General features: G+C 43.2%; 1 protein-coding gene across 6 annotated transcripts; it reads left to right on the forward strand.

Annotated features, from left to right (window-relative positions):
- Positions 1–1,168: 1,168 nt before the first annotated feature.
- On the forward strand, positions 1,169–18,290 carry LOC128348309 (vomeronasal type-2 receptor 26-like). 6 transcript variants are annotated; one of them, XM_053304168.1, is made up of 7 exons: positions 1,169–2,467; positions 4,122–4,337; positions 7,752–7,929; positions 10,961–11,252; positions 14,939–15,145; positions 15,336–15,462; positions 15,833–18,290. In XM_053304168.1, exons 4-7 carry the CDS (start codon positions 11,052–11,054, stop codon positions 16,741–16,743), a joined length of 1,446 nt encoding a protein of 481 aa, XP_053160143.1. In that variant the 5' UTR covers positions 1,169–2,467; positions 4,122–4,337; positions 7,752–7,929; positions 10,961–11,051; the 3' UTR covers positions 16,744–18,290. The 6 variants fall into 6 exon arrangements, with proteins under 6 accessions (XP_053160143.1, XP_053160145.1, XP_053160147.1 ...); XM_053304170.1 differs by having other exon boundaries at positions 1,169–1,787; XM_053304172.1 differs by lacking the exon at positions 10,961–11,252.
- Positions 18,291–25,881: the final 7,591 nt, after the last annotated feature.

Below are 25,881 nucleotides of genomic sequence, written 5' to 3' on the forward strand. Positions count from 1 at the left end.
ATTCAGAAGAAGTGTGGGGTGTATATTTATTTATTCTTAGGTTTTTATACTGCTTTTCATTAAAATAATCTCAAGGCGGTTTACAAAACATTTAAAAACATAAACCAGTTACAAAATAAAAATATTAAATGGGTATTATAATGATGCAGTGGGGAAATGACTTGAATAGCAAGCTAGAGTTGAAGGCTTGAATCCCTGCTGGTATGTTTCCCAGACTATGGGGAACACCTATATCAGGCAGCAGCAATAAAGGAAGATGCTGAAAGGCATCATCTCATACTGCGCGGGAGATGACAATGGTAAACCCCTCCTGTATTCTACCAAAGAAAAACGACAGGGCTCTGTGGTCGCTAGGAGTCGACATCGACAGCACACTTTACCTCTATTTACCTACAAATCTAATTAAAAGTTTAGAAAACATACACAATGAGTCCATAAAATACAGAGCAACAGCAACATAAACACCACACATAAAAGCTTGTGTAAAAAGCCAAGATTTCACTTGCTTTCTAAATACTGATGGGGATTGAGGAGCGGCTATAGGAACATAGGAAGCTGCCATATACTGAGTCAGACCATTGGTCTATCTAGCTCATTATCGTCTTCACAGACTGGCAGCGGCTTCTCCAAGGTTGCAGGCAGGAATTTCTCTCAGCCCTATCTTGGAGAAGCCAGGGAGGGAACTTGAAACCTGGCTCGCCTCTCTTGCTTTCTTGGCATTTTTATTTATATCTATGTAAACCACTTTAGAAACTTTTGTTGAAAAGTGGCGTATAAATATTCGTCTTCTCTTGGTGCCAGTGGGGGGAGGGAGAGAGAACACCAGCCCTCGCCTGAGGCAGCCATGGCAGAGCAGCTGAGAGGCTAGAAGTGGAGTTGCACATTTCACACAGCAAAACCAAGTGTGTGTGTACTCCACTTCTAGCGCAGATTTGGGGCCAGTCGTGCCACAAATGCATAGACTTCCATGTGAGTCACATGTTTGGGCAGCAACATCCTCCACTGAAATCGGCACTGATTGATTAATTAAGTGCCGTGAAGTCAACTCTTAGCCACCACATACACAGATTCTCTCCAGGATGATCTGCCTTCAACTTGGCCTTTTAGGTCATCCATTGCTGTGGTGCATTCATTGCTGTCGTAATCGAGTCCATCCACCTTGCTGCTGGTCGTCCTCTTCTCTTTCTCGTCACTGAATGTTCTTGGCACTCAACAGGCATGAAATTGGCATTTAGAAGCATTCACTGACATCATTTATTTATTTAACATATTTTTATACCTCCCAAAATTTACGTCTCTGGGCGGTTTACAATGTAATAATGTAGCTAAAATACTGGGAGAGATGCACCAGCAAGATGGATAAAATCCATTAAAGCAATCTTCCCGCTCAAATTCCTGGACATTTGTTGTCCAGGATGACACTTTTCCTACATCCTGAGGGGAGGAGTCAAAATGGCTCCCTGGTAACAGCTTGGGCAGAGAGCGCCATGGCTGTTTGGTTGTTATTCTCCTCCCATTTTTCTGTTACTGTGTCTGGAATTATCTCAATATCTAGAGTTGGATAACTAACTTTTGAGTCTGCCTGCCGTTGAAATTGGGATATTTATACTGAGGAGAATGACTCAACTATTTAGGTAGAATGGGCTTGAAGAAACAGCCACACACACTTTGCCAGTGCAGGTGGGTCTCAAGGCTGAGAAAGAAAGAAAACAGCTAAAATTAGATTAATTTCTATCTGGCAAATAAAAATATGGATCAGAAAACCAAGGACAGATTCTCTGAAATAAGTGAGTTGAAAGTGGAGAAGAAAGTTTAATATCTGGGGCTCTGGTTATCAAATAACAACTCCTTGTTGTTCATAAACAACTATGTTAAAATATGGAATTCAGTGAAAATTGATCTACAAAGATGGTCTAAAATGAATTTGTCTTTAATGGGAAGAATTTCAGTGGTGAACATGAATGTCCTGCTGTGACATGTGTAGCATTAATAGAAAGCTGCTTTGTAATTGCTTTGTAGAAAGTGTGTTTGCAAGTCAGTGCCTCTGTGGGATGGAAAAGTACAGACCAAACGAAAGTGTTGGGTCAGCTATCTGCCCAGAGCAGAATAAGTGGGGGTTTGCAGCAGCGGGGAGAGATAGGCTCCCCTGAATAGTAACTGTATTGTTCTAGGAATGTGAAGGCTTCTCCTATTAATTAATTATCTCTCTGCTGTGAAATAGAAACTTAGAAACTTAGAGCGCAAAGTCCAGCCTCTATGCAAGCATATGTACGAATGTAATGAACTGATTGGTTCTTTGGGGCTGAATGTTGATGCCTAGGGGTGGAGGAAAATCTTTATAAACTCTTGTTAGTCTGTAAGAGGTACGCTCCTTGGACTTTTGCCAAAAGGCACCAGGGGTCGTCCTCAGCGCTGAGAAATAAACCTTTGTCTCTTTCACTATCCGTGTCAATGGTCATTTGCTCAGGTAACACTGCCTAAAATGTTGTTTCTTTTTCAGACTATTCCCATAATTAACACTTTAACTTGTTTTAAGCAATGGCAGAAGGACATAACTAAGTTTGTTTGGCAGGGGAAAAGACCAAGAATTAATTTTAAGAATTTAACAGATGCAAAGGAAAGAGGTGGTCTTACCTTGCCAGACCTAAGGTTATATTTTGATGCTGTTTGTTTGACATGGTTAAAAGAATGGATAACATTAAGGAACCCTAGAATTCTTGATTTGGAAGGATTTGATAGAAGGTTTGGATGGCATGCGTATATGTGGTATGAAAAAAGTAAAATACATAAAGACTTTTTGAACCACTATGTGAGAAGGAGTTTAATGATGATGTGGTTAAAAAACAAAAATTGGTTTGAACCTAAAACTCCATTATGGATATCTCCGATTGAGGCCTTATCACGTAAAGAAGTAAATATGCAAATGTGTTGGGGTACCTATAGGGATTTGTTACATTTTCAGGAAAAGGATTGTAAGTTAAAAAGTTTAACTGAAATACAATATTTGGTTAGAGATTGGTTTCAGTATCATCAGTTAAATGAGATATATAAGAAAGACTTTAAAGTTGGATTTGAGGATCAGACTTCAAATTTTGAGACGGAATTATGTCAAAATGATGAAAAATTGGTTACTAAAATGTATAAACTGTTGCTTCTGGAGGAGACAAGAGAGGAAGTGGTTAAAACGACTATGATAAAGTGGGCTCAAGATGTGGGGCGTAATATAGAAATGACAGCCTGGGAAAAGTTATGGAAAAATGATTTAAAATTCACTGCATGTTATGCTATAAAAGAAAACTATTATAAAATGATGTATAGATGGTATCTGACACCAAAAAAATTGGCATTAATGTACAAAAATGTTTCAAACAAATGTTGGAAGTGTGGACATTCTGAAGGCACCTTTTTTCATATGTGGTGGACCTGTGGGAAGGCTAAAGCCTATTGGGATATGATTTATAATGAATTAAAGAAAATGTTTAAAATGACATTTCCTAAGAAGCCAGAATCCTTCCTGCTGGGAATAACACAAGGTGTAATCTCTACAACTAATTTAACATTTTTTATGTATGCTTCTACGGCGGCCAGAATTATATATGCACAGAAATGGAAGAGAATGAACTGCCTTCAAAAGAAGACTGGCTGATAACAATTTTGGAATATGTGGAGATGGCAAAACTTACAGCACTAATAAGAGACCAAAACTTGGAATGTTTTAAAGAAGATTGGAAACCATTCTTGTTGTATCTAAAGAATTACTTTCCTACTATGGACTTTACAGCAGGGTTTGAAATTTAGTAAAAAACTGCAGGTTCGGTAGATTGGCTATGTTTGTAAGGGTTTGAATTTATGTTTTGAATTATTATTATAGCAAGGGTAAATTTTATAGTTGATGATTCACGAAGAGATGTGTGCGGGAAGTCCACCTTTTTGTGTGTATTTTCAATGAATGATAATAATATTATTACTGTTAAAATTAATAAAAATTGAATTTGGGGAAAAATCTATCTGGCAATGCATTATGTCGACTTTTCCAACAAACAACAAATATTCAGAATTGGATTTGGAAACACCTAGTGCTTCTGGTGAACGAGAACAATTATTTTCCCCTCTCTCTACAGAGACTTTACAAAATCTCCCATGGAAGAATGTAGAGGCACCAGCATTAGACAACTTATACAAAAAAAATTTCCTCATGACAAAAACCCAAATAATCTTGCTGGGAAAACTACACAAGATTGATGGCAAATTGGATGGAATGAAAAAAGGTAATCGGTGGATGTGTGGAGAATCTAAACAGCCAGAGAGTGCCTTCGTGTGGAGGAGTCAATAGGCTAGTAAGTCAGACAGCTTTTAACAAGCAAAATGAGCCCTTGAAAAGAGTCCTGGCTGCAAATCACTCTAAAAACTCTTGAAGCTTACAAACTTAGGAATTTGCAATGTATATAGGTTAAGGGGTTAAATACAACCACTGGAATACCCATGGGGATGTGTGTGCTATCTCTGACCCAACTTCTTAATTGTGGCATTTCGCATATACACCTGCAATCTCTCTTTTTAACCTCCCGGTTGGCATCTTCCATAAGAGATTGGTTGTCACCTTCCAAAACTCTGATATTCCAACTAAACTATTATGCATGCATGATTATTTAGCAAAGTATAACATCTCAGTAACTAGAGTCTTTAAAGACTGTTTGTTCAAGAGAGATGATGACTTTCCATCTCTACCATCTCTTCGCAGTTCTGCAAATTTACAGCAAGTGGGATAGGCTTTCTTTTTTCTTCTTTTTAGATTTTTATTTGCAGTTTTCACATAACATAGAACAGTATCACATAACATAGTACATTTAACAATAATATTTTCCATATATCACAAGAATATGATATACTGTTAATATGATAGATAGATAGATAGATAGATAGATAGATAGATAGATAGATAGATAGATAGATAGATAGGGCAATGGACATGATTGCTCCTAAGCGTCCTCTCTGACCTGCTTTGAAACTGGCCCATTGGTATAAAGAAGAACTACGAGGACCGAAGCGGCGAGGTAGATGACTAGAGTGCAAGTGGAGGAAGACCTGACTCGAATCTGACAGATTATTACATAGAGAGCATTTGAAGATCTATGCTCAGGCGATACATGTGGCAAAGAAGCGATTCTTTTCTTCCAGTATTGCCTCCACAAGTTCACGTCTGGCGGAGTTGTTCAGAGTCGTGAAGAAGCTAATGTGCACCCCTTCCGCCTTGAATCAGTACTTAGAACCAACAATTACTCGCTGTGATGTTTTTAATGGGTTCTTTGTGGACAAAAATCTCTCCTATTCGGGCCGACTTGGATTCAAACTCTGATGCCGAGGTGTCCAGCAGCTCCTCTTATGTAATGACCCTGGATCAGTTTCAGTTTATGACTCCTGAGGATGTAGACAAGTTGGTTGGAATGATGCGGCCTACCACCTGCCCTCTTGATCCTTGTCCGATATGTCTTATACTATCTGCAGGGAGGCTGTTGTAGAGGGCCTGGTAGAGATTATAAATGCTTCTCTGAGGGAGGCCAGGATGCCTCCTTGTCTTAAGGAGGCAATCATTAGACTGCTTCTGAAGAAGCCTGCCTTGGATCCCTCAGAATTGAGCAACTATATGCCTGTCTCCAGCCTTCCGTCATTGGGCAAAATAACTGAGAGGGTGGTGGCCTCCCAGCTCCAGGTGTTCTTGGAGGAAATTGATTATCTAGAACCATTTCAAACTGGCTTTCGGGTGGGCTATGGGGTGGAGACTGCCTTGGTCGGCTAGATGGATGATCTCCAATTGGGAATTGACAGATGAAGTGTGACTCTGTTGGTCCTTTTGGATCTCTTGGCAGTTTTATTGTGTGGGGTCAGAACTCAGGAGACAATTTTGATCTGCCGGTTCTGGATACGGACATGCTCCCCCGGAAGGAACAGGTATGCAGTCTGGAGGTGCTTCTGGATCCAAACCTCTCCCTGGTGTCCCAGGTTGAGGTGGTGGCCAGAGGGCTTTTTATCAGCTTTGGCTGATACACCAGCTGCATCCATTTCTTGAGATGAACATCCTCAAAACAGTGGTACATCTGCTGGTAACCTCCAGAGTGGATTACTGCAATGCACTCTATGTGGGGCTGCCTTTGTAAGTAGTCCGGAAACTGCCTTTCCCCCTTCACATAGTGGGCATAAAGTTTCTGTTTTAATGTACACTGACGACAGGGCACTCATTTTTTGTACCAAGATTGTTCTCAGAATACTGTTGGCCAGACTGGCTGATTATTGTGAAAGGGAGAAACTGAGGACAAAACAAAAGTAGTAGTCACACCAAATATTGGTGGTCAGTTAACACTCAACAAATAGAGCAATGCTCCTCCAAGTATCTGGGCATTTCCTTCCATGAGTCCCTTGCATAGAAGACACACCTTACCACCAGATGTTGTATGGTGTTGAGATCTGGGGGTGGGATGTGAAGTCTATTGCCCAGTTGGAAATTGTCCAGAAAAATTTCCCAAGGAAGATTTTGGGCCTTCCCCAGGGAATTTCTGCTGCCTATTTAAGAATGGAGATAGGACTATCCTCAATCTCCGTTAGAGTCCATATAGCATCGTTGAGATACTTTAAGAAATCAGAGAGTCTTTGGGATCGTTATGTAGCCTAATCTTATTTACACTATATGGGTGGGAATCAATAGGCCAAACCTTTGTGTCTCATCCTGCAGTTGTACTCCTTGCCTCCGGTGGGGGAATTTAGTTCTTGGAGCAGAGAAAATATTAGAGACTAGCTCCTTGAATGGGACGCCAGTAGAGACGCTGCTGCAGTAGTCTTCAAAGTTCTCATCCTGGTACCACCACTGTAAGATACTTAGAAGTCTCTCTCAGTATCTCGCTAATATTACTGCCGGAACACTGAGGAAGGCTTTCACAACTCTTTGTTTCCAGACTATGCCCACAGCATATATTGAAGGGAGATTCCGCAGACTCCCAGTGGAATGGCACTTTGTGGCGCTGGTCAAGTGGAGGACTTTGAGCCCTTTCTCCCTTTCAGAGAGGGGTTCCAACTGGGCAATAAGCTTACCTCCCCCACAGATGAGCAGGTCCTTGTCTCTGGGCAAGCTGATTGCCTGCTCAGACGATCACCGGCTGCTGCTGGTTGCTCTGAGGGTCAGCGTGTTGGGAAGTGTCACCCCGCCCTACCTCTGGAGCTTCAATACTGCATCGTGCACTTCACTGTACATTATGGGATTTCCCCCCCTGCCCTCCCTGAATCTTCTAGCTGTGGCTGCTTCCAGGTGCGGCTGAGAGACAATGGGTAAAACTAGGTTAAGGGAGCACTCAGTCCTTTAACCTCATTTTGAAGGGAGGATTCGCCGATGTGGTAACTCCGGGATCAGACTGATCCTGGTGGTTCACACGCGCACGTAAAACCGGCTGGGCTCCCTTAGACGAGTTTTGGATGCACATGTGAATACCCTCATCATCTGCTACTTCCTATATTACCCTATTTATGATGTGATCAGGGGAAAAACACTGTTGATAGATAAACTTAAGCGTTCGGATGTAGAACATATTACTTATCTTGCGGATGCAATTCCATATGTCAATTGTCAAGTTGACACGTTCATCATGCTTTCTTTTAAACTCAGAAAGAAAATTATATGTTCTAAACTGTAGCATTGGTTTTAGCTTAATTAAACTGATGTAACTTCTTGGCATGTTGTCTTTTCTCTTCCATGTTATGCTAAGTGATGACCTGTGGTCACAACAATCAACTTATTACTACTATTTACTGCATCCTGGACTGTCCAGGCCAACCTTGGACACGTGGTGGCAACCCTCCTGGCTCTGGTATATCAGTGTTCCATTGTGGATGTCAGGCTTCAGCTGCAGATGGGCCCAAGGCCAGACCCTGACAAGTTTGAAGGTACCAGCTGCTCTTCCCCAACGGGCGAAAGTTAAATACAAATGATGATTGAAATAGTAATAAAAACAGGTATGAGCTGTTTCAAGGCCCCAGAGCATTTGCGGCCATGAAAACATGTTTTTCTGCTTCAGAGGTATGATGAAAACTCAGCTCTCTAGGCATATAATTTTTTACCCCTGAAATTAAAAGTTAAAAATAACAACAAAGTCTTGGTGTTTCAAAAGCCAATCCATTAAGTCAATAAAAAAAGAAATCCAAGACAAATCACGTTTGTAGTATAGTATTATAAATGTGCCCTAGACCCTTCCAAGAAGGGTTGGGCTGGGGACTTGGCACCTTCAAATCTGAGCGTCTATCCCAAACACCCAGTGCTGCGCATATCCAGTTCTCAGCTGGGTGGAGCCTGTGCAATTGGTTGCACTTATTGGGGTTCTGTAAAGGGGTTTCTTCTGCCAACACAGTTTGGTTGCTGATACAAGGAGCCCTTCCCCTCTGATGCTCACGACTGGGCTGTTAGTGTTTTGGCTCTTTCCTCAAACCACCATCATTGCATTGTGGGCCAAATGCCTCTTAAGCAGACCTTTCCCACTCCAAGATTACTTTTACAGGACAGGAGACTTTGTGGTGGGTGGGAATTTACCTCTCCACCTCACTCTAGTCAAGCCGACAATGTTTTTGGAATCGCCCATCACATGGGACTTCTCCTTTTCTCAGTAAGTGCTTGTTTCCGTTCCGACTGTTTGGAAGTAAATCTTGTTTGATTAGGCTAGATGGATTTTCAGAGGAACACCCCTGATAATTATAGTAAAAGAGGGATTTATTTGGGGGTGGGTGGGTTAGTGCTAGCTGCCCATACATTTCCAGGCAAAATATAAAATGCCGGTGATTACCTATAAAGCTCTGAATGGCTTGGGTCCGGGATATTTAAGGAAGGCCTTCAGCTTCAGGATCCCCTCTGCTTATTAAGAACTTCTAGAGACCAGCTCATGTGGTAGCAACTCAGTCGCCCCAAGACTACAGAATGGACTCTTGTGTTGTTAGAACTTCACCAGCAGCCTTTAACAGAACTCTCAAGACACACTTGTTTAACCAAGCCTTTGATCAGATCTAGGTTGGTTCTGTTGTTAGTGTTGTTTTAAATTATTCTTCACTGTTAATTGCTTTTAATCTGATGTTTGTTGCTCCCCCCACCCCAAAAAGCTCTCATACCTCTCCACACAAAAGTCTAAGCAGATTAGTCCTCACCCAAATTTCACTAAGTTATGCAAGTAGTGAACTTTGTATCACTATTATGCTAAGAGGCAACCTGAATGCAGATTGCAGTTCAGTCATTGACAAACCTCCTTACAAAGATAATTCTCCAGCCAAATGCCATCCTAACATATTGGGCTGGGAAGGAAGTCTGGGGCCAGGCAGGAATTCAAATATCACATGAATCCCTTCCTGCCACATCAGGAATACGTATTTATTATTATTATTTATTCAATTCTATACCGCCCTTCCAAAAATGGCTCAGGGCAGTTTACACAGAGAAATAATAAATAAATAAGATGGATCCCTGTCCCAAAGAGACTCACAGGCTAAAATGCAACACAAGATAGACACCAGCAACAGTCACGAGAGGTACTGTGCCGGGGGTAGATAGCACTAGCTGCCCATTCATTTCTGGGCAAAATATGAAGTGCTGGTGAATGTGGCTACCTATAAAGGTCTAAATGGCTTGGGCCCAGTCAGTGTACCTGGGAAAGCATCTTCAACTTCAGGATCCCCACCGCTTATTAAGATCTTCTAGAGACGTTCGCCTGCAGTTGCCAACAACAAACCAACAGTTCTGATAACGTAACAGAAAACAAAATCAATTGAATATATACATATAAATTATATTGAAGGTGAAACAATCATGTGCATAAAGTGATATGGATGAATCGTAAGATCAGTCAATAACATCAGCACAAATATAGAGAAGTATCCCAACAGACTCAAGGCTGTTATTAAAGCAAAAGGTGGTTCAACAAAATATTGACATTGGGGGGGGGGTGATCCTTTTTCAATCTCAGTAATTCTTGTTTTTTATTTCTGACACTTTTTCTGGACTGTAATTGTGATGTTTTTCAGTTGGATGTTATAGGTTGCATTGGATAAGTACAGCTGGTGAAGGGAATTTTCTTTGTGTTTTCATTTCAGGATGTAAGGGAACCAGAATTTAAGGTCTATCAAAGGGGGTGATTCTTTCCTATACCTACTGTATCTATGTGGGTGCTAAGAGTTGACACTGACTTGAAGGCAATCAATCAATCAATCATGGTGTCTTCTGGATGTTCGTAAAGCAGAAATTAATAAATTGTTGTAAACCGCCCAGAGACTTGCATTTTGGGCGGTATATAAATATTTATTATTATTTATTTATTTAAAATATGTATACCCCGCCCCTCCAGTGCACTACTGCTCGGGGTGGCTCACATGTTAAATAAATAAATAAGGGGCATTTTTAGCAAGTGATTGGGGAAGCTGCACCTATTCAACTTTTGCGTGTATGCATTCCTTTTCTCCAGACCAATGTTTTGCTGAAAGAGGAAGGCCAAGAGTTGGGGTGAATTAAGCCTACGCACTACGTGTTGGGACTTGTATTCAGCCATAAGTCACTCTTGCACCTTTCCTGCTTTTTCCTTCCTTATATCAAGTCAGACCATTGGTCCATTTAGCTAAGTACTGTCTAAGCTGACTGCCAGCACCTCTCCAAGGTTTAAGGCAGAAGAAGTGCTCAGGAGTATCTTAGTCTGGATGCAAGCAATTGACTGGAGTTGCTTGTCTCAACTGTAACCTTTGAACTTGTAGGTGCATATACACATACATTAAGAGATCTCTGTGGGATACCCAAGTTGAAAGTTTGAGAAAGGAGGGGTAAACATATTGAAAGGGCTTGGGTATAGATGAGCCTTTTCAAATAGGGGTGAACCAGAGGGGTTTCATGGCAGGCCACAACTCTGCTGTTCCAACTCTGTCCACACTACCCATGTCACTCTCATTGCAGACCTATTTTGAAAAATTACCAGTGCATCCTGGCCTTGGCGTTTGCAGTCAATGAGCTCAACAAGTATCCAGTTCTCCTCCCCAACTTAACTATGGGGTTACGTGTCTATGAAGACAACTATTATGCAGGAAAATCCTATCAGGACACACTGTCTCTGCTCTCTGCAGGCAAGCAATTCATTCCTAACTACCAGTGTGACAGACAGGGCAAGTTGGTATCCATCATTGGGGGCCTGGATTCCAAAATTTCAAAGCAGATGGCAACTATCTTGGGAGTCTTCAAGATCCCACAGGTAGGAAGCATTTGCAAGGGGGTAAGGGGTCCTTGCAGTAGCCTATTATACACTATTAATTATGATGATGATTAAAATATTTATATACTGCTTTTCAACAAAAGGTTATCAAAGCTGTTTGTTTGTTTGTTTGTTTGTTTAACTGATATACTGTATATAAGTATATCAGTTTGTTTAACTGATACACTGCCTTTCCAAAAATGGCTCAGTTTACATAGCAAGAGGAAGAGGTAACAAGCTTGCTTTATTATTTAAGATATTTTTATCACAGAAAGGTCAACAAAGCAGCTTATAAACAATAAAAACTTAGCAACAATAACCCAACAAAATTTATTTATTTGATTTATATACCTCCCTTCCAAAAATAAATCAAAAAGAATAGGAACCAAGAAATTCATGAGGAGCAACCAGCACCACAAATTCATAAACTCTTTGGATCCCAAATGCCCTCTGAAATAAGGCTGACTTCACCCAATATCTAAAAGATAACAGAGACGGGGCAAAGTGTATATTGTATACTCTATGTGCCACCACTGAGAAGGCCCTGTCATGCTCCATGTTCCCCTCCATGGAGATCATGAGCAGCACCACACAATGACCTAGATGTGTGAGTTGGTGAATGGGAGAAGGCAAGTGCATTTGGTACCTCATGACTTCAGATCATTAGGAGTTTAAAGGTCAAAACCAGCCCCTTGAATCATGCATTTCCAGTTCTTCTGTGAATGGGATCTGGCATTGGACTTTCTCTGCTAGGATTTCATGTGGTCGCCAAGAACCAATTTAATCCAAGAGGAACAGAATTAAGTGGTACTATTAGGTACCTGTGACTATTCCAGGAAGAAGCTGGCTGCCCTCATATTAAGAGAGGAAGTGATGGAAATAGAAATGAAACTATGTCCAGAAATTCTTCAAAAATTCACCAGACCTGCTGTACTGGTTTCCTCAACGTCCGTTTCCAACCAGAAGCCTCCTTCCTCCTAGCCAACCACTGATAGCAAGTTCCCTTCCTTTCTAGACAATGCCTTTCTAGCTTCCTTTCAGCTTCCTTTCTAGACAATCCTTTCTTCATGGTAGCAATCTATGTTATCCATCATTTATTCCAGGGTGCCCAGTTTTCCCCTCTTGCAAAGATGTGGAATTTTTCAGGCATTCAGATTCAGACATCAATATGCAGGTGCCACTTGTTAGTCTCAAGGCAATGTGTGATCAGGCCTTCTCAGTAACCGTCCCTAGATTGTATAGATTATATCCCCGTGTATATAAGAGGGTTATCATCCCTGGAGGCTTTCAAAAGAGCCATGGCTTAAAGTGATTTTATTTCTGACACTGCACCACCCTGAGCTGTTTGTGGATGGGTGGTATATTAATATATTAATGAAATAAATAAATAAATACTCATTGGGGGAATGCAAAATTCTGCCCCCCCCCCCTCAAGCTACTGGATGCCATATTTGCCATCCCTGTTCCTTATGAAGCAAGGTTACAAGATTTTGGGCTTTTTAACTTAGAAAAAAGGTGACTTGAAAGGAGACATGATTGAGGTTCACAAAATTATGCATGATGTAGAAAGGTAAATGTTTCTCCCTCTCCCACAATACTACAACCAGGGTTTTCCCATTAAACTGATGCCCAGGAAAGTTAGGACCGACAAATGGAAGTTCTTTTTCACACATTGCATAATGAAATTATGGAATTCTCAGCCATGCAGTATGGGGATGATGGCCACCAGCTTGGATGGCTTTGAAAGACAAATTCCTGGAGGCCAGATCTATCAATGGCTAGCTGTCCTTAGGGCTATAGGATACCTCAAGGCTTAGAGGCAGGATGCCTCAGAATCCTGGTTGCTGGGGAGTCTGTGGGCTTCCCAGGGGCATCTGATGGGTCTCTGTGGGAAACAGGGCACTGGACTGGAGAGGCCTTCTTGGGCCTGATCCAGCAGGGCTCTTCTTATTGTAAATCAGCAGTAGCTTCCTAGCCTATTCACAGACACAGAAGGGAAATAAACCATATGATAGGGGTGTGGGAAATAAACCATGCCGAAAGGAAGCCTGTTTGCCTTCCTCCTGCAACAAGGAATTGGAGCAGAGGTTGTCCATCTCCTGCCTGCACACCCTTCAGATACAAATTTCAAGAAATTTGAACAAAAGTGGGGGTATTTTCTGGGCTGAGAGTCATGCCCTGTTGTTTGCTCTTTTCTTCTTCTAAAAAGGATACCTCTACGTAATGTGGTATAGTGCATAAGCCTTGATGACTGGAAATGTTTTGCAAAAGACAGGAAGATGTTTATGAGCTATCTTTCCTATTATAATTAAATAGCAAAGGGGGAAATGCCAATACACCTCTTCCAGTGTATTGAGCCGAGTGGAAGAATAACACTAAAGGAAAGCCTGCCTTCCCCACACTAGGGGAAAAATGGTTTTCCCCGGCCCGGCCCCCGCATTTGTCTTACAACCCGTCTCCCATTTCTAGCTAGGTTTCAAGTCAGCAGACCCTGTTTTGAGTGACACGGACAGTTCCCCTAGTTTCTATCAGATTGACCCCCAGGACACGCTGCAGTGCATGGGATTAGTCCGGTTACTCCAGTATTTCCAGTGGAATTGGATTGGGATCGTTGCCTCAGATGACGACAATGGGGAAAATTTCATCCGGAGTCTCACACCAATCCTTGCCCAGCATGATATCTGCGTGACCTTTACTGAAAGACCTACACCCGAATTTTTGATGTTTCCTATACTTACAGATGAACGGTACAAACAAGTTTTGGCAGCTCTTCAGAGTAATGCCCAAGTGGCAATTCTCTCTGGGGACTCCAATGTCATACAGAACTTTATAACAACAGTCTCTTTCTTTGAAGAACAGACACACACTTCACTTGACAAAGTTTGGATCCTGACCTCTGAGTGGGAATTTGCTGTGGAGGGATTTCAGTATCAGTGGTGGTCTGTCAGAAATTTCCATGCTTTGTCCTTCACAGTCCACACAGGGGCTGTGCCTGGATTCCAGAGTTTCCTCAGGGCTTTGGATCCCTACCACCCCCAGGGAGATGTCTTTCTTCCAGACTGGTGGGAGGTTGCATTCAACTGTGAGGTGCAGAAGTCAGGCCAGACCCCGGAAGAGGGGAGGAGGATCTGTACAGGGGAGGAGAAGCTGGAGATCCTGCCGGCCTCTGTGTTTGAAGGGAGCATGGCTGGCCACAGCTACACCATTTACAATGCCGTTTATTCTGTGGCACACGCATTACACGCTGCGTGTTCAAGATCACAACGTGGGCTGAAGTGGGACAGCAAGAAGTCGCTTCTTAATGTGAAGCCGTGGCAGGTACAATTCTCCCTCAGAACTGCCTCTTCTGACATCAGTTAACAGGTAAAAAGTGTCGGGATGTAGTTTTAAATGGCACCTTGAACTCCACTCAAATGTGTCCGTGTTACATACTTTTCTCCTCCTTTTCTCACTAACCAAGCCTTCCCTGCACTTGTCATTGATCTTGAAATTCCTAGATCTTTTACATCAGTGCAACCCCATCATAAAACCATGTATGCCTGTATTACAGCACTATTTCACCAGGTAATGCCAACACAGTAATTAAACCCTCATGAGACGGAGGGGGGAAATACATCAAACTGCAGCTTCCGAGGGCAGGTATTTAAAATCTCTCCTGTCTAAATTTCCCAAATTTGTCATTCCAGATTCATGCTTCTTTGGCCAACATCCACTTCAACAATGGCGCTGGAGAAGAAGTGTCTTTTTCAGAAAAACAGATGAAGTTTTCTGGGTTTGACATTTTGAACTGGATCGTCTTCTCCAATAGCACTCTGGCTCGACGTAAAGTTGGCTGGACAAATCCAAAACCAGATTTCAACATTAACACTGATGCCATTTTGTGGCCTAACCAGGTGAGGACCAGGTGCTGATTCTGGGTTCACAAGGGGATATAGAGGATCTTATGTACTTTTCTCAGAACACTTGCAAGTCACACACAGTCCTTTGTATGCAATATTGCATCCTGTTCAAGGTAGATTTCAACCATTTTTGATGAAGGGAAACCTGTTAAGATTTCACTCACTGAAATTTCCCCCCTTTCAGACACTACCTTCTTCGCGCTGTGTAGAGTATTGCCATCCAGGGCAGAGCAGAAATGTCCTAGAGGAGAAACCAGTTTGTTGTTATGAATGTGCCCCTTGTCCAGAAGGGACATTTTCTAACCAAACAGGTAAGTTCCACCAGAAGTAGACACAAATCCATATTAAAATGGTGGTGGGGATGAGAGGCGGGGCTAAGAGGATATCATTTATCTTTCACGTTTAGTGAGGAAGTGTTCTCACCTTGGAAATCTTCAGAACTGTGTCATCATCTGTGTCAATGTTTCTGCTGTGTACTGTTGCATAGAAAAATGCAGTGAGATTGAGGTATTGACGCCATCCCCATATCTGCACACCTGGTTCTTATTTGTCTCCCTGTGGCAGCCATTAGATCAGAAAAGCTGCTTCTGGAAGGGATGCAAGTGAAAACACACAAGGCATATCCTCCTCTCTGCTAGCAAAGAGTTCAACAATACCTCAATTACAGATTCCTCATTACAGATGCAGTTCGCTGTGACGAGTGCCCAGAAGATCAATACCCAAACCAGAACCAAGACCAGTGCATCCCCAAGAATATCCACTTCCTCTCGTATCAAGACACACTGGGGTCCGTTTTGGCTTCTCTTGCCTTTCTACTGTCTCTGATCACATGTTTGGTGCTGGCCATCTTCATCAAATACCAGGACACACCCATTGTCAAAGCCAACAACCAAGACCTCACTTACATCCTCCTCATCTCCCTCCTGCTCTGCTTCCTCTGCTCCTTCCTCTTCATCGGTCAACCCAGGAAGGTCACCTGTCTTCTTCGACAAACTGCTTTTGGTATGGTCTTCTCTGTTGCTATTTCTTCTGTGCTGGCAAAAACTCTCACTGTGGTCCTGGCCTTCATGGCCACCAAGCCAGGAAACATGGCAAGAAAAATACTGGGCAGACAGCTGACAAACTCCATTGTCGTGGCCTGCCCCCTAATTCAAGTTGTAATATGTGCTGTGTGGCTAGGAACCTCTCCCCCCTTCCCAAATTTGGACTTCTCTTCTCAGAAAGGCGAGATCATAGTGGAATGTCATGAGGGCTCGGTCACCATGTTTTATGCCGTCCTGGGTTACATGGGCTTCCTGGCCCTCGTCAGCTTCACGGTAGCTTTCCTTGCTAGGAAACTGCCAGACAGCTTCAATGAAGCCAAGTTTATCACCTTCAGCATGCTTGTGTTCTGCAGCGTCTGGGTCTCCTTTATGCCAACCTACTTGAGCACCAAGGGGAAATTCATGGTGGCCGTGGAGGTCTTCTCCATCTTGGCCTCCAGTGCTGGTCTCCTGGGCTGCATCTTTCTCCCTAAATGCTACATCATTCTTCTGAGGCCCAATCTCAACAGCAGAGAGAGTCTAATAAAGAAAAAGAATCAGAGGATCTAGTACATGGGATGATTTACTACTGCTGGAGGAAGAGCAGGTCATAAATACAACAACTTCCAATCAATAAATCATAATTCCCTATGTGTTTTCCCCCCTATTATAGATATTGTAAGATTTATCCAGGAAGAAATATGATAACCCTAAATAAATAAATAAATAAATAAATAAATAAATAAATAAATAAATAAATAAAAACCCTCAAAAAACACCTGGGATGAGGTAAGGATAGCTATCAGTTAAACTATTACAAACATGCCTATCACCAGAAGGGACATATATTAACAATTTGAAAGAAAGAAAGAAAGAAAGAAAGAAAGAAAGAAAGAAAGAAAGAAAGAAAGAAAGAAAATTCAGCAGAGTGGTACCAGAGTGGTACATCACAGACAGCTATCAACACCAACAGGCAGTAGCAACATGGCTACCATCACTTTGGCATTAGCTTGCTAGATTTAGGATGTTTCATTAAAGTTGGTGCAGTAAAGTTGCCACCGGCCCGTCTGGTGGCTACTCAGGGACGGGCCTCGCCTTCTCCATTGCTGCCCCGAGGCCTTCGGAAGAACACACTTCCTGCTGAAATAAGAGCCTCCCCATCTCTTACAACTTTTTAAAAGGCGATCAAGATGCATTTGTTCACTCAGGCTTTTTATTAGGGATGTGCGTTTTGTTTTGGATACAAAACGTTTTGTGCACAAAACAGGCCATTTCGGCTGTTTTGTAGCCAAAACAAAATACCCAATGCTCAAAACAGAAAATTTTGTAGCCAAAACAAAACATCCCTGTTTCGGATACAAAACATTTTGTTGTTTCGGCTGTTTGGAACTCCATTTTGCAAACGTAAAATGTCTTTCTCCTTCAGTCTCCATTTTGAGTTTGACACCTGTTTGAATTTCCAGCCTTTCCAGCCTGCAGATTGGCCAGCGAAAGGATGGGCTGATCTGCTGGCAATTGGCTCCTTATTCCTTTTAAGCAAATTTAAGGGTAAATTTTACCCTCATTGGCCAGTGGGGCAGTGTGCATTTCATTGTTGTTGTTTCACACTGTTGTGTGTAGATCAATTGCATTTCGGGTGTTCGGGTGGAGGGGATGTGGATGTGCATGACCTTTGGAAATCTGCCTGATTTTTTCCAAAGCTCTGCTGCTGTTAATGTGTGATGTTGATGTTATTTGAGGTGGATTCAGGGCAGAAAGGGGGATTTGGGGGCAGAAGAGTAGTTCAGGTGGTAGTGCCCCAATGGGTGCCTGCTGCCACCCAGATTCCAAAGGAATTGGGAAAAGGGCTGATTTTAAAAGAATTTCTGAAGTTGAGATGTCTTTGGGGCAGATTCGGGGAAGAAAGGGGGCCTGAGGTGGGAAACAGTGGGTTGGGTGGCACTGCCCCAAGGGGTGCCTGCCACAACCCAGATTCCAAAGGAATAGGACAAAGGGCTGATTTCTTAGGAATTGTTGAAGTTTACGCTTCTTTAAGGTCCCCCCCCCAGGGAATAATGGAGGTTTCAGCAGACCCATAACTTCACCTGGGGGGCACTGGGGTGGCCAAGAGCGAGTGGTGGTGTAGTGCACATAGGGTGCCAACCACCCCCATGGGTTGCTAACCCATGGGGTGCTAGGTTCTATTGTTTCTGAGGTGTTCTGAGTGTAGATTCTTTGGTAGCATATGAGATTTTCAATGATAAACCATGAATCCACTCTCATATGCTACCACAGAATTTGAATCTACACTCAAAACATCTCAGAAACAACAGAACCCAGTACCCCATGGGTTAGCAACCCATGGGGCTGGTTGGCACCCTATGTGCTTTACACCACAGTTTCTCAACCACCGGTCCCTGGACCGCTGCTGGTCCCCGAAGGGTTGAGTGCCGGTCCGACTGGGAGTCAACCCCCACTCCACAACTGCAATCAAGGCACTCACTTCCTCAATTTTGCACATGGCACGGAAGAGGAAGTGTATCACGGAGGCGTGGGACCCTTCTTGTGCCTTGCCTCCACGTGCTGCTGAGATCTTCCTACAGCTATCTTATTCCCTATCTTTACAGCTTCAAACTGTATGCAGCGCGGGGGCATGGAGGAAAAGGTATGGCATTGGGTGCCACTTGAAGGGCTGCTGGTTCTTGCATGCTCATTGTTTGCAGCCAAAGGTTGATTGATTGAAACCCAGCTGCCTGTTGCGGCCGAGGCGCCTTGAGAGGGAACGCTGTTTCACTTTTGCATCGGTGGGGCGTTGTGGTCCCTCTGTCCCCTGTAACCCCCTGGTCTGCACTGCTGGTGGAAGATGGTGGCCCCCTTTGTGACCTCGCCAGGGGGTGGAACCTCTGGCCGGGATCATGCCACAGTGAGGGCTAAGTGGCGGAGGGAGGGAGGAGGGCTGCCTTGGCTCGGGCTTTGCAGAAAGGGAGTGCAGGTGGACCTTCCTTGGGGGAAGGGGAGCAAGCACGTGTACCGAGGAGGGCTAAGTGGAGGAGGGTGGCGGCGTGGTACGGGGGAGAGGCAAAGTACCATTTTGTGCGTTCATGCAAAAGGGTCATTGGATGAATGGCACTGGAATGAAGTGATCCTGGGGATTTGATGCCCAGCACGGTTCGTGTGTCCGATCCAAACCAGCTTTAAAACCAGCTGCCTGTTGCGGCCAAGGCACCTTGAGAGAAAATGCCATTTCCCTCTTGCATTGGTGGGGTTTTGTGGTCCCTCGGCCCCCTATAAGCCCCTGGTCTGCACCGCCGGTGGAAGACGGCGGTCCCCTTTATGACCTCACCGGGTGTGGGGGACAACCTCTGGCCGGAATCATGCTGCGGTGAGGGCTAAGCAGGGGAGAGAGGAGGGATGCCTTGGCTCACCTCGCAGGTACGCACGGGCAGCATGTGGGACCACGTGAGCTGCATGGCCCCAAAGGCAGGCTGGTGTGATTGGCGCACACAGGGGAGTTGGGAGGGGAGCACAGAAACGCGCATTATGAGAGAGGATGGGGGAACTGGAGAATGGGGTTTTGGAGAATTCAAAAGCTTGCTTGTGTGTTGTTTTCATTGGCCCCATGTAGCTTCTGGATTTTTCTAATGGCTCAACATCCCCTCTCCATTGAGTAATCACAAGCACCCCCACTGAACATACTGAAGACATACTGGAGACAAATTTGTTCACCCAGGCTTTTAGATTCAGGGGTTCTCAACCTTGGGTCCCCAGATGTTGGTGGACTTCAACTCCCATAATCCCCAGCCATAATGGCCAAATGCCATTGTGGTTGGGGGTTATGAGAGTTTAACTGAGGGACCAAAGGTTGAGAACCCCTAATATTCCATGTTTGCAAAAGATTCCAAATTTAATGATTTTAATGCTTATATTATTTTAATTGTAAACTGCCCAGAGATGCAAGTTTTGGGCAGTACAGAAGCCAGATAGACAGACAGATAGATAAACTTGAAACCCCTTTACTAGCTGCTGGTCAGGGAAACTGAGCATGAAGAATGTAGCGGTGCTTGAAACTCTGCATGAAGAATTTAGCAGTCCTTTACTCCAAAAAGGTTGAGAAACACTGCAACTCGCTCTGGAACACCCTAGTGCCCCCCAAGTGCAGTTATGGGGCAGGAATTATGGAGGTCGATCATTCCCTATGGGGAAGAACTTTACAGACGCACAAACTCCATTACATCTTTAAAAATCAGCCCTCTGCCCAATTCCTCTGAAATTTGGGTGGTAGTTTCCACCCATTGGACACTACCACCCCCACCCACTAGTTTTTCCCTGGGGACATTCTTTAAAATCCAAAATGTTTCGGATTCAGGTTTTGCAATTTTGAACAAAGAACAAAATGAGGGTGTTTTGGATTTGGGCCAAAAACAAAACAGGAAAAAAACAAAACACACAATCCTACTTTTTATTAGATATTGTTTTGTGTTTTTAATAGTTTTAACATTTTAAATTTTAATTGTTGTAATGTTTTAATCTTTTTATCTGTTGTTTCTATTGTTTTGTTGTAACCCACCCAGAGAGTTGTGTTTTGGGCAGTATACAAATGAGTTAAATAAATAAATAATAATAAATAAATGTTTATTCAAACCTTGGTCTTCTCTGCTGCTTACAAGTAGTGCATTTTAAAACTTACCAAGAGCAGGCACAACCTCTGAACATTTTAGAGTGCATTTCAAGGGGCTTCTACCTCTAATGGATTTTTTTTTTTTTTTTTTGGTATCATAAACAAAAATCCAAACATCCAAGGTCCTAGGAGACATTTTATTCTCTTAGAAGCAAGAATAATAGACTTGGTTACTTCATTTTTATTTTTCAGTTTGGATTATGGCTGGCAAATCTCTCCTATAATGGCCAACATGGTGCCCAACATCATGGGGTGGCTGTGAACCTTATTTGGGTTTCCGTGACCCTATAAAAGCAGCCTCAGTGCTCTTGAGGTTGTCCAAGAAGCACTGCCTCAGTTTCTCACATTGTAGCTAACTGGAGCAACTGTGGCCATGCAAGCTCTTGTCCTCAACACTGTCAGGGCTGCCTTACGCATCCACAGTAGCCCCCAAATGCTTCAGAAATCCAGAAATAATGTCAGGTCCAGGAGCACTTAAGAATAGGCCTGCTGGATCAGGCCCAAGGCGCCCAACTAGTCCAGCATCCTGTTTCAAACAGTGGCCAACCAGTTGCCTCTGTGAAGCCCACAGGCAGGAGCTGAGGGCATGCCTTCTTTCCTGTTGTTACTCCCCTGCAACTGGTATTCAGAGGCTGGAGGTGTCCTATAGCCCTCCTAGCAGCCATTGATAGACCTCTTCTCAATACATTTATCCAAATCTCTCTTAAAGCCATCCATGTTGTTGGCTATCAATACATCTTGTAGCAGAGAATTCCACAAGTTGATTATGCGTTGTGTGAAAAAGTACTTCCTTCTGTCAGTCCTAAATTTCTTGGCAATTAATTTCATGGGATGACTCCTAGTTGTAGTGTTACATGAAAGGATGAAAAATTTCTCTCTATCAACTTTCTCCACACCATGCATGGTTTTATCGGCCTCTATCATATCTCCCCACAGTCGTCTTTTTTCTAAACTAAAAAGCCACAAGTGGTGTAGCCTTGCCTCATAAGAAAGGTGCTCTAGATCCCTGATCATCTTGCCCTCTTCTGCACCTTCTCCACTTCTACAATGTCCTTTTTTAGATTTGGTGAGCAGAATTGCACGCAGTACTCCAGGTGTGGCCACACCATCGCTTTGTATAAGGACACTATAATATTAGCCGTTTTATTTTCAATTCCCTTCCTAATGATCCCTAGCATGGAACTGGCCTTTTCCAGAGCTGCCGCACACTGAGTCGACACTTTCAACGAGCTGTCCACCACGACCTCAAGATCCCTCTCCTGGTCAGTCACTGACAGCTCAGACCCCATCAGTGTATGTGTGAAGTTATTATTAATATTATTTATTTAATTTATTTTTACATTTATATCCCACTCTTCCTCCAAGGAGCCCAGAGTGGTGTACTACATATTTAGGTTTCTCCTCACAACAACCCTGTGAAGTAGGTTAGGCTAAGAGAGAAGTGACTGGCCCAGAGTCACCCAGCAAGTATCATGGCTGAATGGGGATTTGAACTCCCCCCCCCCGCCCCACTATGTATCACTTTATACTTGCCAGCATTGAACTGAATGTGCCATTTTGTCGCCCACTCACCCAGTTTGGAGAGATCCTTTTGGAGCGCCTCACAATCGGTTTGGGATTTCACTACCCTAAATAGTTTGGTGTCATCTGCCAATTTGGCCACATCACTGCTTACCCCAACTTCTAGATCATTTATGAATCAATTAAAAAGCACCAGCCCCAGTAGAGATTCCTGGGGGACCTCACTTGTTGCTTCCCTCCATTTAGAAAACTGTCCATTTATACCTATCCTACATTTCCTGTCCTTTAACCAGTTACCAATCCACACATAAACTTGTTCCCTCATCCCATGACTGCTAAGTTTTCTCAAGAGTCTTTGATGAGGAATTTTTTTGAAAGCTTTTTGGAAGTCCAGGTATATTATTTCAACCGAATCACCTTTATCCTTCCACATACCTGTTGGCATTCTCAAAGAACTCCAAAAGATTGGTGAGGCAAGACTTACCTTTGCAAAAGCCATGATGGTTCTCCCCATCAGGGCCTGTTCTTTCATGTGCTTTACAATGTTATCCTTGAGAATGCTTTCCCTCAATTTGCCTGGAGCAGAAGTTAAGCAATTCAGAGCCTGTAATTTCCTGGATCACCCTCGGATCCCTTTTTGAAAATCAGTGTTTCTTTAGCTACTTTCCATTCCCCCAGAACAGAACCTGATCGTAGGGATAAGTTATATATTTTTTCAATGAGCTCAGCAATTTCATATTTGAGTTCCTTAAGGACTTAAGGATGGATGCCATTTGGCCCTAGCGATTTGCTAATTTTTAATTTTTCTAGATAGTTTAGAACATCTCTTGTCACCTCTATCTGACTCAGTTCTTTAACATCTGTCCCTGAGAAGCCCAGTTCAGGACATAGATACCAACCATTGGGCATGCAACCCATTGGGGCACTACCACCTGACTCACTCTTCTGTCCCCAAAACCCCTTTTCCCCCCAGATCTGCCACAAAGACATGCCAACTTCAATTTTAAAAACAAAACAAAACACCCCCTTGCCAAATTTCTTTTAAATATGGGTAGTAGTTTCCTCGCACCCATTGGGCACTGCCACCCACTACAACCTGCTCTGGGCCACCCTGGTGCCCCCCACATGGAGCTTTAAGGCTGCTGAAATCCCCATTATTCCCTATGGGGGAAAAGCTTAAAGATGCACCAACTTCAAAAATTCTTTAAAAATTACCCCTTTGCCCAATTTCTTTGAAATGTGCATGGTAGCTTCCACCCATTGGGTGCTACCACCCACCCTACTCTTTTGCTCCTGGAACCCCCCTTTTGTCCTGAATTTATTATATTTGGACAATTCAGGTACAAATAGAATCTGGGGTGATCGGGGGGGGGGTTCAGACCCCAAACAAATCATGGGTGATTTGATTTGGGTACAAATCAAATCAAAAAAATCGATTCATGCACATCCCTAATAAAGACCTCAGGAAGGAACTTAATAGGGGTTTTCAGAAAGCTGTTAGAATAGACAAGGAGCAGTACTACGATGACATCTGTAAAGACCTTGAGGATGAAAATAGACACAGAAAAACAAAGAAAGATTTCCAAAAGATCTCTGAACTCAGAAGAAGGTTCCAACCTTGGATTGTTATGTTAAGGGATGCCAAAATAACAGATAGTAAACGATTCAGAGAAGATCAGACAGAGATGGAAGGAGTATACTGAAAATCCTTACAGCAGCGAAATCAACATCCAAGATACTCTAGAAGATATTCTCTACTTGCAAGAACTCTAGTATGGGAAGATGAAGTTAGATCAGCACTGCAGTCATTACCAAGTCAGAAGGATAGAGGAATTGATGGAATAGCTATAGAAATATGGAAGGCAACAGACGAAGATTCAGTCAAGGCTCTAACAAAACTATGCTAGCAAATCTGGAGAACGACACAGTGGCCAACAGACTGGAAGACTGCAGTATGCATACCAATACCAAAGAAAGGAGACTGAACAGATTGTGCAAACCATCGCACATTATCCTTAATTTCACATGTGCTGCAGACTAGCATTTGGTAGGGTTGCAATGAAGGAAAGGATATTGAGATGCTGTGATGTGTTGACACCTACAAAGATTAGAATCGTTCGGAGAATGGTTTTTCCTGTGACACTCTATGGATGCAAAAGTTGGACTTTGAAGAAGCAGGACAGAAAAAGTATTGATGCTTTTGAACTTTGGTTTGGAGAATACTTTTGAGGATACCATGGATAGCCAGGAAAACAAACACATGGATCACAGAACAAATCAATCCAGAATTTTCACTCAAGGCACAAATGACTAGGCTCAGACTATTGTACGTTGAACACATTATGTGAAGTCCCAGCTCCCTTGAGAAATCCATAATGCTGGGGAAAGTTGAAGGAAGAAGAAGATGACCAGCAGCAAGGTGGATGGACTCGATTACGGCAGCAATGAATGCATAGCTGAGAGACCTAAAAGGCCAAGTTGAAGACAGGTCATCCTGGAGAAATTCCATCTATGTGGTTGCTAAGAGTTGACACTGACTTGATGGCACTTAATCAATCATCAATCAATCAAGAGTTCTAGGTGTGAGATGGGGAAACAGAGAGACAAACTATTACACACACACACACAATATCTATTTACACACACACAAGAAATTTTACTTTGAAAATAGTTCCGTTTAAAACCAATAGACCCCTTAAAAAGTTTGTTACAAAACATCAACCAAATGAGCATAAGGAAGAAATGAAAAGTAATCAAAATGCATCAAAACTGACCTGTCTAACATTGGGCCCTGACAAAGTTATCTGCAGTCACCTCAGTTTTTCCAGCAAAGCCAGCTTGTCCTGTGTTCATTCTCATGTGCTGCTCTCCTTCATAGTTCTGGGGGTTCAGCCCCAGACTGTTTCTTGCTGGTGAGTAAGTTAGTTCTCCAGAGAGTTTCTACCCTCTGTTAGGGATTTCTCAGCTCTTTCCAGCCCCAGCTCTGGTTCTCAGACTGTGCCAGCAATTCCTTCACTTGGCCTCTTCAGTTCTGCACTCTCTTCTCCCAACTTGGACTGCACTCTCTTGGACTCTTCTCCCAACATCAAACTTGTACTCCCACCTGTTAGAAGTTAAGGACTTTGCACTGTCTCTTGTCTCAGTGACACAGGAGGCCAGACTAGTGAGTCAGAGGGCTAGAGGGTCAAGACATTGGCCATCCCTTCTCTACTGCACTGACACTATCTCTTTGGAATGTAGATTGCTAATCTCAGGGACACTTCCTCCTTCCTCTCTCCCTTCTCTTCCTGTTCCTTCTACCTTGCAACATGCAAGCTCCTCTTCCCTGTACCATGTGTGCAGAGATGCAGAATCCATCTGCTTCCAGCTAGCTAGCTAGATTAGAGATCCCACCTCCTCACTTTCCTGTCTAGAATGGAGTTCTTTAATATAAGGCGTAACTAGGGAAAACGGTGCCCAGGGCAAGCACTGAAATTGCGCCCCCCCGCCCCCCCAACATCTGATAATCATTCCTCTCGCCCCCTATTCCT

Source organism: Hemicordylus capensis, chromosome 2, assembly GCF_027244095.1.
Source record: "Hemicordylus capensis ecotype Gifberg chromosome 2, rHemCap1.1.pri, whole genome shotgun sequence".
NCBI lineage: Eukaryota > Metazoa > Chordata > Lepidosauria > Squamata > Cordylidae > Hemicordylus > Hemicordylus capensis.